Raw genomic sequence first — 15,659 nt, forward strand, 5'->3', positions numbered from 1 at the left:
TTTATAAAGTTTTACTTTGTTTCCTACTCTGTGTTTTATTTCTGACCTCGCTTTATCGTGCTTACGGCATGTCAGACGGTTCGTAGTCTTTCTCGTTTTACTCTGGGGAGGGGGGGCTTTGTTCTGTAACAAGCTCTCTATGTGTTTGTCCCTGTTCTTTAACCTCTTTATGACGTTTTACTTTGTTTCCTACTCTGACGGTTTGTAGTCGTTTTGCTTTGGTGCCGGTGGGGGGGTATGGTGTTTTTGTGTGGCGCCTGCGCACGTGAGTAGTCTCTCCCGTTTCACTCTGGGGGGGGGGGGGGGGGATTTGTGTGGCACTTGCGCACTATGTCTTTTGCATCCACGGGCAGGTCCTGCGTCCATATCCGGTTTACCATTTTAGTAATATGGATATTTCCTGCATATGAAATATACAGCATGTGAAGTGTCCTTTTGCTAAGCTGCTTTCGATAAAGACGTGAGCCAAATATACCAAGATAATACCACACAGTATTTACCTTACTGGACTAGTCAAGTATTTTCAGTTTCTCAACACAGGTAGCTGATTTTACCAATCTGACCAAATCTTTGAAATTTCTGAGCTATTTGTCACATAAATGCATTGTAAATAAAATATCCAACACTTCTAAATAAAATTAGAAACACATTAAGACAAAAAGAAAAGTTCTTAAATTTCACAAGAATACATACACAGAGATGATTTAGTGACAACACATGATCTTTATAAAGTGGTAGAAAGTCTGAGCTCCTGGTCAAAATTAATTAGACTTGGAAAAATAAAAGAAAAAAAAAACACTAACACTGCACAACAATTTTTTTGAAAAGTCTTACTTCCTGAAAAGGTACCTACTGGGTATGCCCAAATATAGTTTTGGTTTTACTGCATCACATAGGAACTCTGAGAAATAGACATTTTATATGTTTACTGACAATAATGCATTTAGTCACGTTTTTGTTTCGCATAAGCTATTAAATTCAACAGAATTAAAAGTGTTTTGCTCCTGATTTTCTTTTGTATTCAATGTCTGGTGCATCACGTTGCAGTGTCCAACAGTAGTCGGCAAGCACTGACGGATTCCAGTTGCCCTGGTATACGTTTCTCCATCGTAGCAATGTCCTGGTGAAACCTTTCACTGTATTCGTCACTGACAGCACCGAGATTTGCGGGGAAGAAGTCCAAGTGTGAGTGGAGGAAATTAATCTTGAGTGACATGTTGCACTTCATTGTCTTGTATGCTTTGAGAAGTTTGTCTACCAGCTGATTGTAGTTTGGGACTCTGTAATTGCCCAGAAAATTGTCAACAACATCTTTGAAGGCTTTCCAGGCAATTTTTTCCAGCCTAACTAACAGATCTTCAAACCGTTTGTCACTCATAACATGTTTGATCTGGGGGCCAACAAAAATGCCCTCTTTGATATTGGCGTCAGATATTCTTGGGAACATCTGTCTTAAATAACGAAAAACCTTCACCTTCCTTGTTCAGTGCTTTCACAAAATTCTTCATGAGTCCCAGTTTTATGTGAAGAGGAGGCAAAAATATCTTTGCCGGGTCGAAAAGCGATTCATGTGCCACATTTTTCTGTCCTGGAACTAACTTTTTACGGAGTAGCCAGTTCTGTTGAGAATAGTGCGTCTCTTTAGCACGGCTGTCCCATTCACAGATGAAACAACAGTACTTTGTATAGCCGAGCTGCAGTCCTAGTAACAAAGCAACGACTTTAAGATCTCCACAGATATTCCAGTTGTACCTGCTATACTGGACGTGCTTCAGCAACAGTTCCATATTCTCATACATTTCTTTCATGTGTGCTGCATAGCCAACAGGTACTGAAGGATAAACATGGCCATTGTGTAGCAGAACAGCTTAACATTGATGAATCAATGAAGAGACGCCACTCTTTCGGGTTGTAATCACAACCCAAGGCCGAGAACAATCCATCAATATCACAACAGAAAACAGAGACTGTCGACTTGTGCAAAAAATTTGGTTATATCATGATGTCGGCCTCGAAACACAGAAATTTTCATACCTGGTGACAGCAAACACCATTCCTGCAGTCTTGAACCCATTAGTTCGGCTTTTGCTTTTGACAGACCCAAATCTCTGACCAAATTGTTCAATTCGGACTGTGTTATCAGATGTGGATCGCCAGATGAGCACGGTTTAAAATCCGGGTCAATGTCACTGTCAGTACCCTGCATTGCAGTTTCTTCATCTGGTTCATCTAATCTAAGGTCCAGTGCTCTGGTGGTTTTGGAATTGGAAGACTGTCGTCATGTGGCATAGGTCTTATTGCTGAAGGCAGATTAAGATATTCAATTGACTTCTTGTCTTTGGCAGAGACACCAGACACATCAGACAAACAGAAGTAACAGTCCGCCACATGGTCTTACTGTTCTCGCCATATCATCGGAACAGCAAACGGCATCGTCTTTCAAGTGCCTCTGAGCCAGGCTCTCAGACTGACAGCACATGTCGCACAGCAAATGTGAGGCGCCCATTCCTTATCTAGATCACCAATTTTGCAGCCGAAATACAGATGATAAGTTATCTTCACAAGGGCAGTCATCCAACATCTCTGAGGCGCAAGTGTATATTCACCACAGATATAGCAGAATGTATCGCGGCTGTTACAACATTGACGAGACATATCCTACGACACCAAAACAGCTATAGCATCAAGCTTACTTACTGTTATATTGCTACAGATACTATACTTTACTATCCTAATACTATACATACACACTGACTATCTATATTAACCAAATGAGCAGGATCGGTGTATGCAAGCCACCTTTATAGCATACTGAGACAGCGTCAAGCTCGTTCAGACCTGCCCAGGATGTCAACTTCCACAGAACAGCTTCCAACCTGGCCTGATTCCATGCCTGGATATGCCCAGGCTGCACAAACCGTTGTTAAGTCAATTACGGGAGCGAAAATGTTTGGATACAAATATAAGAAAAAATCGTGACAAAACTGAAACGGTACGTGATGGGTAAATTTTGATGTGATATTCTTGATCAGCACTCAAAAATCTACAAGAAACACCCAACGGTGTTCAAGAAGCAAACTTTGTTGTGCAGTGAAATCAATGAATTATTATATTAGTGAAAATGTGTTGTTTACAGGCAATAGACACTCAGACCATGAAAATATACCTGTGGCTCAGGAATTAAGAGGTGACAATGCAGTTTACAGCCCCAATATGTGTGATACAAACGCAAATGTCTGATACAGACTGTAGACAGGTCATTTTTATTTTATTTTTAATTAATTTAAGTATTCAATCCACCTAACCACCATCTCATTTAAGCATCTTTTTCATTTCAGTCATTTCGGCTACTGAGCCAAAACGTCTACTGGAAGATACAACCACAAAAGAGAACATCACTTAGGATGGGGTGCTTCCGATGTTTCAGGGTGTTCAAATACAGCAGCCCCCCAGCCAACCTGTTCAAGTTTATTTGTGACATAAAAATACATTTAAATAATCCTTTACACTAAAAATCTTACAAGTATTTACTAACTAAATAAAAAAGGAACTCTGTGATATGATCATTACTATAGCAGAGCGACTGCCTACCTGGGAAGACTGGTCAAGTACTGCAGATCTCTTTGGTGACTTCTTGACTCTGAATGTGTTACTGTGAAATTATACAGAAAAAAAAATTAGTTTGGAAACATCTTTGATACACAAAAACATATAATATTTCACCATTAATTTTATTTTATTATTTGCTTAACTTGATAAAATGTTGCCAAGAAAGCAAAAATATGAGTTTTATCACCAAACTACACATTAGTTTATAGATAAACAGTAACACATATAGTGTTGTCATATAGCATTAGTTCTTCTCAGTTTTTTTAATGAAGATGAAATACACTGCCTGGCCAAAAAAAAAAATTCGCCACCTGGATTTAACTAAGCAAATAGGTACAAGCCTCCTATTGGATAATTATTGCATGGGCGATTATCTTTCAGCTGGCAACAAGTTAAGTAACCCCAACTGGTGCAATGAGTTGCTTCTCATTTCTTAAACAACCATGTCGAAAGACACATCTCGTGGTCGTGGAAAAGATGTTAGTCTGTTTGAGAAGGGTCAAATCATTGGCATGCATCAAGCAGAGAAAACATCTAAGGAGATTGCAGAAACTACTAAAATTGGGTTAAGAACTGTCCAACGCATTATTAAAAACTGGAAGGATAGTGAGGACCCATCGTCTTCGAGGAAGAAATGTGGCTGGAAAAAAATCCTGAATGATTGTGATTGGCGGGCGATCACTTAAACGTTTGGTGAAATCAAATCGAAGAAAAACAACAGTAGAACTCGGGTCTATGTTTAATAGTGAAAGTAAGAGCATTTCCACACGCACAATGCGAAGGGAACTCAAGGGATTGGGACTGAACAGCTGTGTAGCCGTAAGAAAACCACTAATCAGCAAGGCAAACTGGAAAAAAAGGCTTCAATTTGCTAGGGAGCATAAAGATTGGACTCTGGAGCAATGGAAGAAGGTCATGTGGTCTGATGAGTCCAGATTTACCCTGTTCCAGAGTTGAGAATCTTTGGGATGTGCTGGAGAAGGCTTTGCACAGCGGTCAGACTCTACCATCATCAATGCAAGATCTTGGTGAAAAATTAATGCAACACTGGATGGAAAAAAATCTTGTGACTTTGCAGAAGCTTATTGAAACAATGCCACAGCGAATGCGTGCCGTAATCAAAGCTAAAGGCAGTCCAACAAAATATTAGAGTGTGTGACCTTTTTTTGTGGTGGTGACTTTTTTTTTGGCCAGGCAGTGTATAATCAACAGATCTCTTTATGATAATACATACTTCAGCAAACAGAACATTCCAGACAACTCTAACAAAGGTTCAGACATTTTTAAGAATAACACAGCGTAAGCTACCACTTTCTGTCATTTCTCTATTCACTGCTCTTATATCCACGTGCCATTCTTTTACTTTTGAATCATGTAACACCACTGGGCCTAAGTCTTAAGTCCAAATTTCAAAGGCCTCTAGATGGCTTTCTTTGAAATGCACGATGGTACTGTCAAAGCTACAGTCCTATAAACATCATGAGCTCCATATTCATTCATTTAAAACTGTTGCTGAATTTATCACATTGACGGTGTGGTATTTGTGAATCTTATCCATGTCTTTGTCGGCTTTCAGTGAGCACTCCTGTTTTCCTTCCACATTCCAAGGACATGCATGTGAGGTTAGCTTGTAGTTGTAAAATGACTAAACGTGATTAAGTGTGGTTTGTGTTTTTGCGTGTGCTTTGTGATTGAATGACTACATGTCTGGAGCTGGTTTCTGCCATGAACTCAGTCCTGTTAGGATAGGTCAAAACCCAGCAAGCTATGAAATGGATGAAGCGATATTCAATAATTGGACTGATGAGTTTTCTAATGTTAATCGGAAATTATTATAAAAATCTACAAAAGGGAAAAATAATATTACAAAATAATCCTTCTACATTTGGTAATGTAGGAGTTGGCCCTGTTGCCTCAAGGATCCAACATCCTGAGTTCAAATCTGGCACTTGGCTGTTGTCTATATAGAATTTGCATTTATTACCTTTGTCTTTGTGGGTTGTACTTTGGGTGTTCCAATTGTACTCCAACAACCCTAATAACATATGTGTGTGTTAGTTTTACTGGCCACCTATAACTGTCTCCAGAGTTAAGTGAGTGTGAGTGTGTACCCTGTGGAGAACTGGTGCTCTGTCTAGGGTTGTTTCTTGTCTTGTGTCTGGTGTTAGTGGCTGTGTCTGAACCCGGAATTTGATTAGATGTATATGTTTGTACTCCTTCAAACAGAATGCTAAACTAATAAATGTTTAATGACAGCAAGTAATTGGATAAACTGCACTTTTTTTCTGAGTTAGGTCAGGTCAGCACACTTTGGCTTGAGCCTTTTCTAGGCCCGTTGGCACAATTACAGTTCTTGCAGTTACAGCCTCTTAAGATAAAAAGTGGGTTGACCCAGACTGGAAGGCTCAGGCTTTGGTGCTTTTAGCAGCTTTTTTGCATTTAACGTTTTTCATACTGTGATGTGTGAAAATAAATTCTAGGTAGGCTACGGAAAGAACACAAATTGTGCAGCTTTATTAGTCCGTACTTTGCCATCTTAAATTACAGACCTCAGTTCCTAGTAGAATTTCTCTTCGGCTTATACATATGTAATAGGCTTAGACATTTTTGCAAAGTCTGCGTCAATATGATTAGACACATTGCATGCAGTATGCTGACAAAGCTCGCAGTTTAATTCTAACAGCTAAAAATGTTATCAGTATGGAAAGAGCGGTTGTACAGAAATGAGAAACCAGTGATCAAACCCTTTACTATAAATTGCAAACAAGATGATTGAAGTAATAACCAAAATTTTAAAGGTGTGAGTTTAAATCTATGAAGCATGGCTTATTTTATATAGTGTGTGAATGCCATAATGAAAGCAATGACATCCCAAAGGAGTTAGATGGTGATTGCTTTCCTGACATGAGGCCATAATGGAAGGACAGAGTGAGACTGCTTACCAGGGCCATATATTCCCCCTGTACACAGGGTGGCAGTATCCCTCTGATAGAACTCCCATTTGTACACCTGCAGGGCATATTGGGAGCTGTAGTCCTGTTGGGCAGCCCTGTTGGTACTTGAGTGCCTCCAGAGGGAGCTACACTGAGGCACTACTGCTACTTTGGGGGGTTTCCAATGTACAAGGCTTTGGTGCCGAAAGTACTCCTGGGTCCGGATAAAAGAAGCTGCCTGCTCTACATTAGAGAGGGAGAGTTGGGAGGCCATGGATACCACTTATGGAGGAAGGGTGGAAGAAGAAGGTGACCAATTGTTATTATTTTGCTGGACTAGTTGAATCTTGTAAAAGAATTATTGTACATTAAGCTGCCTTTTAACCTAAATATATGTTTGGTTGAGTTGTGTCTGGTGTTCAGGGCCATGTCTTTCTTAGTCAACACCATTCTAATATGAACAGAAGCAGGTTACTGAGGAATGCAGAATTTAAGATATTAAATATTGCACCCTGTCCTGAATTGGCATATGCGGGTTAAAAACTTTGTGCTTTCAAAGCCGACATCTGTGCCAAATGGGCAATGATGAAGTAAAAGCCAAATGGGAAGAACTGTCACAAATAAAACTGTCAAAACCTAGGTTACTGTCTTTGTTAGGCCATTTATTTTGGCTATTTTGTTTAAAAGTGGTTTACTACCATGTATTATATTAGATGTGCTAATATTTTATATTTCAAGCACAAAGAGACCAAAATGGATTTAACAAAGAAAAAAATTGCTACAATATGACATTTTTGTTGTTAAAGAAATGGCAAGTCAAATGAGACTACAATTTAATATAAGATACAGCACTATTCCATACTGTTCTTTTTGTTTTAAGTCATTTATATTAATATTGATAGAATTTAAAATTAATATTAAAGTATGTAAATACACATCAAGTTATGCTGTTCACTACACAGTAAAAGTTGAATATGCATACTAGATATCCCAAAACAATCCAGTAAGCAAAAGGTTTTGAAGTCATTACTATATTCACTATATTAAGTGTCACCTTCTATACTCATCTGAGGTATGTAACACCACTCCTGGACGAGGGGGTGCTGTTGCTAATGTCGTCTCCCTTACTTTACACACAGCTGAGAAGACGCCCAATTAGGGTAACTAACCCCTCCCCTTCCGGTCAGACCCCTATAAAGCCCTGGAAGGAGGCGTCTTTCTTTTGGACTGAGCAGTCCTCAAGGCGGAACTCGTCTGAATACAGACCCACTCAAAAGAGTCATTAACCTTGCCTCGAGAGGCAGTTTTTTGGCTTCTTTTCTTTTACAAATGTTTATAGTACCAACGTGAGCATGGTTTGTTTAAACTGTTGTTAACTGAATGGGTTGACCTGGTTGGCACCCCACCATTTTATTTTTGGAGTCTGCAATTCCATCATCCAATGAGAAAATGAAGGCCAACTGAAAGTCCTAAAGAGACTAAAAGGGTGAGTTCTTTTTATTTATTTTTTTGTTTACACCTCTGTAAAACAAGTTTGAATTCTGAGGTTGAGATTTATGACACAGTAGTTAACACCACTGACTTACAGGTACATAGTTTTAGGTTCAAATTTGCACCCTGCTACCCTCTATGTGGATATTGAAGGCCGTCCTATTTTTCACGTGGGTGTTGTTTGTTCTGGTTTTCTCCCCAAGACCTGCATTTAAGGTTGTGTCATTAAGCCCCATATGAGGTCCTGCTCCCAACCCTGGATTTGATAAAGCATGTTTAAAAAAATGATGGATGGATTTTTACAGAAGCTAATATAAAGTGTCAAATACTGCTTTTCATATGTTAAAAGGAGCAAAATAACTAAATATTTTTCCATGACTTATCAAATGCCATTCACCCATTTTCCAAATCTTCAATTTCAATTACAAGGTTGCAGGGAGCAGGAGCTAATCCAGAAAACATCTGGCAGAAGTCAGGAACTAAAGTTGGCTGAAATGCCAGTCCATCACCAGGCACTTTCATGCACATAAGGCCAATTTTAGAATAGAAAATTAACAAAACTGCTAAGAGTATTTGGACAAAAGCAACATGAAAATTGGAAGAACTGTGGGTACGAGGTCTAACCCAGGACATTGAAACTGTGAGGTAACAGCAGCAACCAACATAAAACACAAATAATAAAAAAATCTGGCACCCATACAAAAATCACTAATTATTCATATAATCATTAAAAATTGATTAACAAAAATTATTCAAATTAATATAAATTGATTTTCAATATATTGTTAAAACTGTGAAATGTACCTGAAATGTAATCTAAATGGTTCAGCATTATTCAGAAAGGGTGGGAAGATAGAATTCATGCCTAATTGTTATTACAACAACTTCTGAATTGTATATAAAACTGAAAGATCAACTGAACTAGAACAACCTGCTTTGAAACCAGTTTAAATGCACCCTCAAGTTATGAGCAATAATTACAAATGTGAACTTAAACAAATCCAAACAAAACATTAAACAGCCCTGGTGACCTGTAAAGTTGTCACACAATGTGAGGCTTTCACTTTAGTCACGAAGACTGTCAGGGCTACTTACTGTTCAAGACCCTGCCAGGTCTTTTTTGTCTTCAATGATCAACAGTAAAACTCACTTACTTAATTTTAAAAGGACCAAATCTCAGGTTGAATGCAAGACAACATAAGTGAAACAACAGCATTGCTTTGTCTGTGGTATTTACAGACGGATTATCTTAAAAATGAAATTCTATGAGATTCCTTAAAAGATTACAGGAATCAAAACCTTTGGGTATAAGGTAGACCTTCAAAATACACTGCCTGGCCAAAAAAAAAGTCGCCACCTGGATTTAACTAAGCAAATAAGTACGAGCCTCCTATTGGATAATTACTGCATGGGCAATTATCTTTCAGCTGGCAACAAGTTATTTAACCCCAACTGGTGCAATGAGTTGCTTCTCATTTCTTAAACAACCATGTCGAAAGACACATCTCGTGGTCGTGGAAAAGATGTTAGTCTGTTTGAGAAGAGTCAAATCATTGGCATGCATCAAGCAAAGAAAACATCTAAGGAGATTGCAGAAACTACTAAAATTGGGTTAAGAACTGTCCAACGCATTATTAAAAACTGGAAGGATAGTGGGGACCCATCGTCTTCGAGGAAGAAATGTGGCCGGAAAAAAATCCTGAATGATCGTGATCGGCGATCACTTAAACGTTTGGTGAAATCAAATCAAAGAAAAACAACAGTAGAACTCAGGCCTATGTTTAATAGTGAAAGTAAGAGCATTTCCACACGCACAATGCGAAGGGAACTCAAGGGATTGGGACTGAACAGCTGTGTAGCCGTAAGAAAACCACTAATCAGTGAGGCAAACCGGAAAAAAAGGCTTCAATTTGCTAGGGAGCATAAAGATTGGACTCTGGAGCAATGGAAGAAGGTCATGTGGTCTGATGAGTCCAGATTTACCCTGTTCCAGAGTTGAGAATCTTTGGGATGTGCTGGAGAAGGCTTTGCACAGCGGTCAGACTCTACCATCATCAATGCAAGATCTTGGTGAAAAATTAATGCAACACTGGATGGAAAAAAATCTTGTGACATTGCAGAAGCTTATTGAAACAATGCCACAGCGAATGCGAGCCGTAATCAAAGCTAAAGGCGGTCCAACAAAATATTAGAGTGTGTGACCTTTTTTTTTTTGGTGGCGACTTTTTTTTTGGCCAGGCAGTGTATTTTTTTCAGCCTACATAGTAATCAGACTACTGCTTTGCATTTAAAAATGTATTTTGTTATCTATCTATTTATCGATCTATCTATGATTTTCATTTATATATAGCACATACAAACAAGCACTATATTAACAGCACAGTATATATGCTGCGAAAACCACAGGGGAAGAGGGATTAAAGAAAATCCCTAGATGCCTCTGTTCATCTTTTGCCTTAAAACTGAACCGAAAACCAGTATACACCATAAAAGACTGCTGAAAATTTTAGGAACTAAACTTCACAAAAATGATGAGACAAACTCCAAAGGGCCCTCTTTTTTGGCAACCCCAAAATTAATACCACTTTGGATTTTTATTACAAAAAGACAGGGACTCATATTATCCAGCCAGTTGGACTAGAGGGCAATTATCAGAATCATAACTTTGGATATGATTACACCAAAACTCTGACCTTTGGAAAATCCTGTACATTCAAAAATATATGCCACCAGCAACCTCCATTGCTGATTTGTTTTCAGCAGCCTTGGTATCCTGACTATTACATTTCAGAGCAACCCACAACAGTCAAAATAATCTAACATTACATTTGGAAACTTGCTTAATCCAATTCAGGGTTAGGGTGAGTGCCTATTCTAGCATCCCTGGGAATAAGACAGGAAACAGCCTTGGACAAGGAGGCAGCCCATCACAGGGTCTAATTGCATGTAGCCCCACTTGGCCAATTTAGAATACCTAAGCAATCTTACATGCACATCTTTAGTTATATAGCAAGAAAAACAGAGTACCTGCAATAAAACCAATGAAGACACAGGGATAACACTGCAGGGTGGTGGCAACAATACAGAAAGAGTGAGAGAAAGAGAGATGCAGAAGGCGGCATTAGCAATGACATAATGTGTTGTGTTCATACATTCAGGGGACACCTTCAGGGCTCTGTCAAGTTGAGAGGGAGAGAGGGGGTGCTGTCACTAATTACCTGTCTTTTTCCCCACAGTCCAGAGAGACCTTGTTCAGACAACGCCTGCTTCGATATCCCCACCCTTTCCCGGGTGAGGCAGTGGCCATCACTTGATGACAATAACACAAAGAAGAGGGAACTCCCTTGATATATGAACTAACCCAAATTGGTTTATATTAATTATAACCTTTACGTCTAACGTTATACGTTGACAGATGCACTGAGGAGGTGACCCAACACATGAACCCATAGTTGCTCCTTTTCCCCACAGTTGTTAATGCCAGTGCAGAAGAAAGTTCATGCTAATGTTAGTAAAGTCTAGAAATGTGCCATGGAAGGACCACAGGCAGGTGTCCACAGCTAGGGAGGGATGGAGGTAGAGTGAGAACTGAGGCCTTAAAAGAAGTATATAATGTCCTCCAAGGACACAAGAGGGAAGGCTACTCATCAGAGACTTGTGAAACTTGACCAATATGTATCAAAAAGCAAGACCTCGGGTTGTTAGAATAAAGATAAAAGACATCAGTGCTAAAAGGAGGAAGCACTTGATTTCTAGCCATTGAGTTGGCATTTTAAGGCAGTGAAGGGCTCACAGAGAAATTGAGCTCAGAATTGTTGGCCTTATTGTATTACATAGTGCTGCCCCAATTCTGTGAGTCACTGAAAGTCACACTGAAATTGGGTTTAAAGTCAAAAGCTAATTGAGTCTATGTAGAGTTGGGGAGTGAGTTTGCGGAAAGACTAAATGGTGAGGGGTGAAGAAAAGGAATGCTTTTGTTTTCATAATTTGAGGAATAAAGTGGGTCAGCCACATCACCAGGTGTTAAAAAGATTTCAAGTCTAACAAGAAGTCTAACATAGTCAGGCCTGGATGGCAAGTGAAACAGAAAATCTTTTTCTGTTAACTTTTTATATCATGCTTTTCCTTTGTTATTCTCTTTTCTGTGAATGGTCAATAACTATATCAATCTCTTTATGTTTTTGGTTTCTTTGTGTTATTCTGTGTGCTGCTATTAGTACTCCCCTTATTTATATATAAAGTGTATTATTCAAGCAAGTGTAACTTTTTAATGTAAAATTAACATCTAATGAGCAGATATATATATATATATATATATATATAGAAATACTTACGTCTTTAAAGGTGCTTTCTTCTTTTTTGTGCTTTTATTTTTATTAGTATCATCCAGTCCATCTAGTTCATTGTCATTAGAGGGCACTTCAAACGAGGTGTTTGTCGAGTTTCCAGTTTTGATCGACAAGGAAAAAGAGTCATCATAACTCTCAGATTCAAAACTATAAGTCTTATTAGAGAATTTTGGTGAATTTGTCATTTTGTTACCAGAAGAAAATGGATTAAAATTGGGATCATCCCACTTATTAGGATCAAAGTCGTAAGAGAACCTAGGAAGAGGCATCTCATCAAAGTTTGCAGACTGTTCTGAAGAAGTGCTGTCCAACCTCTCAATTGCTGAGGGCTTCTTACTTCCAGATTTAAGTTTTTTAGGTGGCATCTTTCCTCCTGGTTTCTTTATCAGTTTTTTGGGTGTTACTACGTTTTCCTGTATGCCCTCACAATTAAGTGTTTCTTCTGAGTAATCAAATTCCAGCCGTATTGATTGCCGCTTGTTTAAAGGGGTATCGTTCTGGCTTGATTCTGGTGCTTCCTCAGGAGATTCAGGCACAGTGTTAAAAACAACACACTTCCGTACAGCTACTGGGGAGTTGGAGAGCTTACTCTTTCCAGTACAAAATGGGTTTATACTTTCATAGTTATCAGGATCCCAGTCATATGAAGATTTAGCAAAATTGGAGTTTCCATCTTCCCTCACCTCAGTGGTATTTGTAATAGTGGCTTCTTGGGAGGTTTGTTCATCAGCTATGTTACTAGTCTTGTTACCTCCCTTAACTTCTGTGTCCAGTACATTTACACTGAATCCAGCCACTGGGCTTTCTGACTGAACTATACAAGTGACATCTAATTTTTGTTGTCGGTTTCTAACAGAGGATTCTGATTCAGCTTTAAATAATATCTCATCTTTCTGGGCTTCTTCTTCGCCTTTATGATGAAGGTCCTTTAGAACACAGGCCTGTAACGCACCCTCAGCTCTTGATCCCTCTTGATTATTTTCCGCCTCTCCTTCTGTGCTTGTTTTGGTTGGGATTTTTTTCTTTGAGGATAAGTCTGGACTAGATTGGGAGATTTTCTCTTCTGGTCTAACATCGGATAGACTGTCTACCTTGAGTTTGGGCTTCCTTTTTAAAGAGCCAGGTTTTGGTTTTCTTGTCCTTTTTAAAGTACCATGATCACTTTCAGTTCCTATGCTGAAGCTGACAGCAGACGATGATTCTTCTGTTCCACCAAAACAGTCTTGCTTTGTGGAATCATCAAGTTCCCCAGCTTGAAGGCTAAGAGAACGTGTCAGTGTTGATTTTGAGACAGGAACTGAATCAGTGGACCTCCTTCTAGTGGGCTGCTTGTGCTCTAAACCTAATTTCTCTAGGGAATTGAGCTCCGATTGGCAAGGATCAATAACATCATTATTTACAAAGTCTAAGTTATATGTGCCACTGCTCGCTATTGGCTTATCTTCGTCAAAGACTATGCTGGAAGACTGATAAGGGCTAAAGGAGACTTCAGAGTCAGCATTAATTTGAGGTTCATTGGATGGGCATGTGATATCAGAGGAAAGTTCTGTGATAAAAGGAGAAAACATAAAGGGATGTTAGACTCATCATGACAAAACCACAAGAAAAAATGATTGCTTCAAAACAGCAATGGACATCCTAAGGTAGCAAAAATGGGACAGAGCGGCTCTGCAAATACATATATTAAGTTAATCTTTTCTAATTTGAATTTTATGGCATATAAAATGATACAAAAGTCAATTCTATTTTTGTTTTTTATTGAGTCAGACAATGACAATAATGTTTAATGGAGGATTTGAGATTGGTAATGTGCTGACACAAAAGATACACAGTAGTTCTGCAAGATGTGTATTGATTTCTATGTTTGTAATATAATTCAGGGTTGAAAGACTCCCCTGGCATTTATGGAAATGGCTATTTCATTTACAGTAAACTGCCTCTCTCTGAAGGTAGATTCCTAAAGTAACATATTCTTTCTTATAAATAGCTTTTCCTTTTTCATGATTTCACCTTCCTTTTTGGTGGCTGCAGGAATATATTAATTATGCTAAGAATCCTTTATTTGTCAGAATTGACTGCTTGTAAGAAACAGAAGTTTAATGGAATAAAAACAGTACGTTTCACATTAGTACAATGGTGAACATGCTATGCACATTTAAAGAATGAAGTATTAAACTATGTTACTATGGAATCTTCATGACTTCTGACTATCTTACCATTCAAATTATTAGTCAGCTCTGATTTCTGCCTTTAAGTAGTGCCTTTTTAGCTAGACTTTTTATTTATTTACAATAAGAAATACACATTTTTCAAAATCACGCTCTACTCTACTAGTACTAAAGATCATTCTTTGATGATTTGTTGACATATTAATTCTCTTTTGGCTAAAAAATATGTTAACTTAAATGCTCCTGAGAACCGGGAGCAGTGACACAAAGAGAATACAGCTTATGGAAGAACAAGCCTCTTAACATCACTGGAAATTGTGTGCTTATAGAAAATAAATAGGAAATATTAAAAATTTAAGAAACAATATATTTTGCCAGAAACCTCATGTGAATTATCTGCTCCTTTGATAATATATCCAATATGTTTTTTTTATAAAACAGAGTATGTAGGCAGTTGGGTATACAGTATGTTGAGTAATAGAAGTTTAACACATGAAACAATCTGTCTGATTAAACAGGAGCAATTAAAGGTGTTGATAAGAAATTGGAGGAAATGAAAATCAGCAATTGTGATTCAAAACTACCCTGACAGCAACAGGCACATAAAAGGTCTCAATCAGTCCAAAGCACTTTATACTGTTTGTATATTTTAAAGTATGCACAAATCCAATATTACATATTTTATGCTTAACAATTTATCAGTTTTTATTTCTTCAAACTGATATACAGTATATTTGAAGAAACCCCAAGTCTTTACCTAATGTTTTCTAATTCATGCAAGCTAATCAATAGATTCAACTGTAAAAAAAGTAATAGAATAGTAAATAGTTTACAATTCTTAATATTTTTGCTTAATACTTTGAAGTATTTTAAAATTTATTGTGTGTTCAATAGTTCATCCAATACTAGTAGCAAAGGAGATATTTTATATCTCCTATATTAAATAACATGAAGATGATACCTAAAATAATGAGCATATTGGACTTAGCTTGTGTATCTGACAATAATAAAATATGTCTTCCATTTGCCATCTTTCACTTGTCTAAGCTGTATGTTCATAGTTGAATGTGAGAAAATGGATGACAAAGACATGTCATGTTGTTAGCATG

At 38.0% G+C, this 15,659-nt stretch overlaps 1 protein-coding gene across 23 annotated transcripts in view; it reads right to left on the reverse strand.

Moving 5' to 3' along the window:
- Positions 1–15,659, reverse strand: part of LOC114645325 (uncharacterized) — a 239,951-nt gene that overhangs the window by 129,189 nt on the left and 95,103 nt on the right. For all 23 annotated transcript variants that reach the window (XR_007934090.1, XR_007934089.1, XR_007934094.1 and 20 more), the window contains exons 5-6: positions 12,368–13,928; positions 3,592–3,652 (exon numbers count right to left, since the gene is read on the reverse strand). Coding sequence is in view for 17 of the 23 variants with exons in the window: in XM_051922686.1 (XP_051778646.1) it covers positions 3,592–3,652; positions 12,368–13,928 (1,622 nt within the window). In the remaining 6 variants the exon portion in view is untranslated. The remainder of the gene's footprint in view (positions 1–3,591; positions 3,653–12,367; positions 13,929–15,659) is intronic.

This window comes from Erpetoichthys calabaricus, chromosome 2, assembly GCF_900747795.2.
Source record: "Erpetoichthys calabaricus chromosome 2, fErpCal1.3, whole genome shotgun sequence".
Lineage (NCBI taxonomy): Eukaryota > Metazoa > Chordata > Cladistia > Polypteriformes > Polypteridae > Erpetoichthys > Erpetoichthys calabaricus.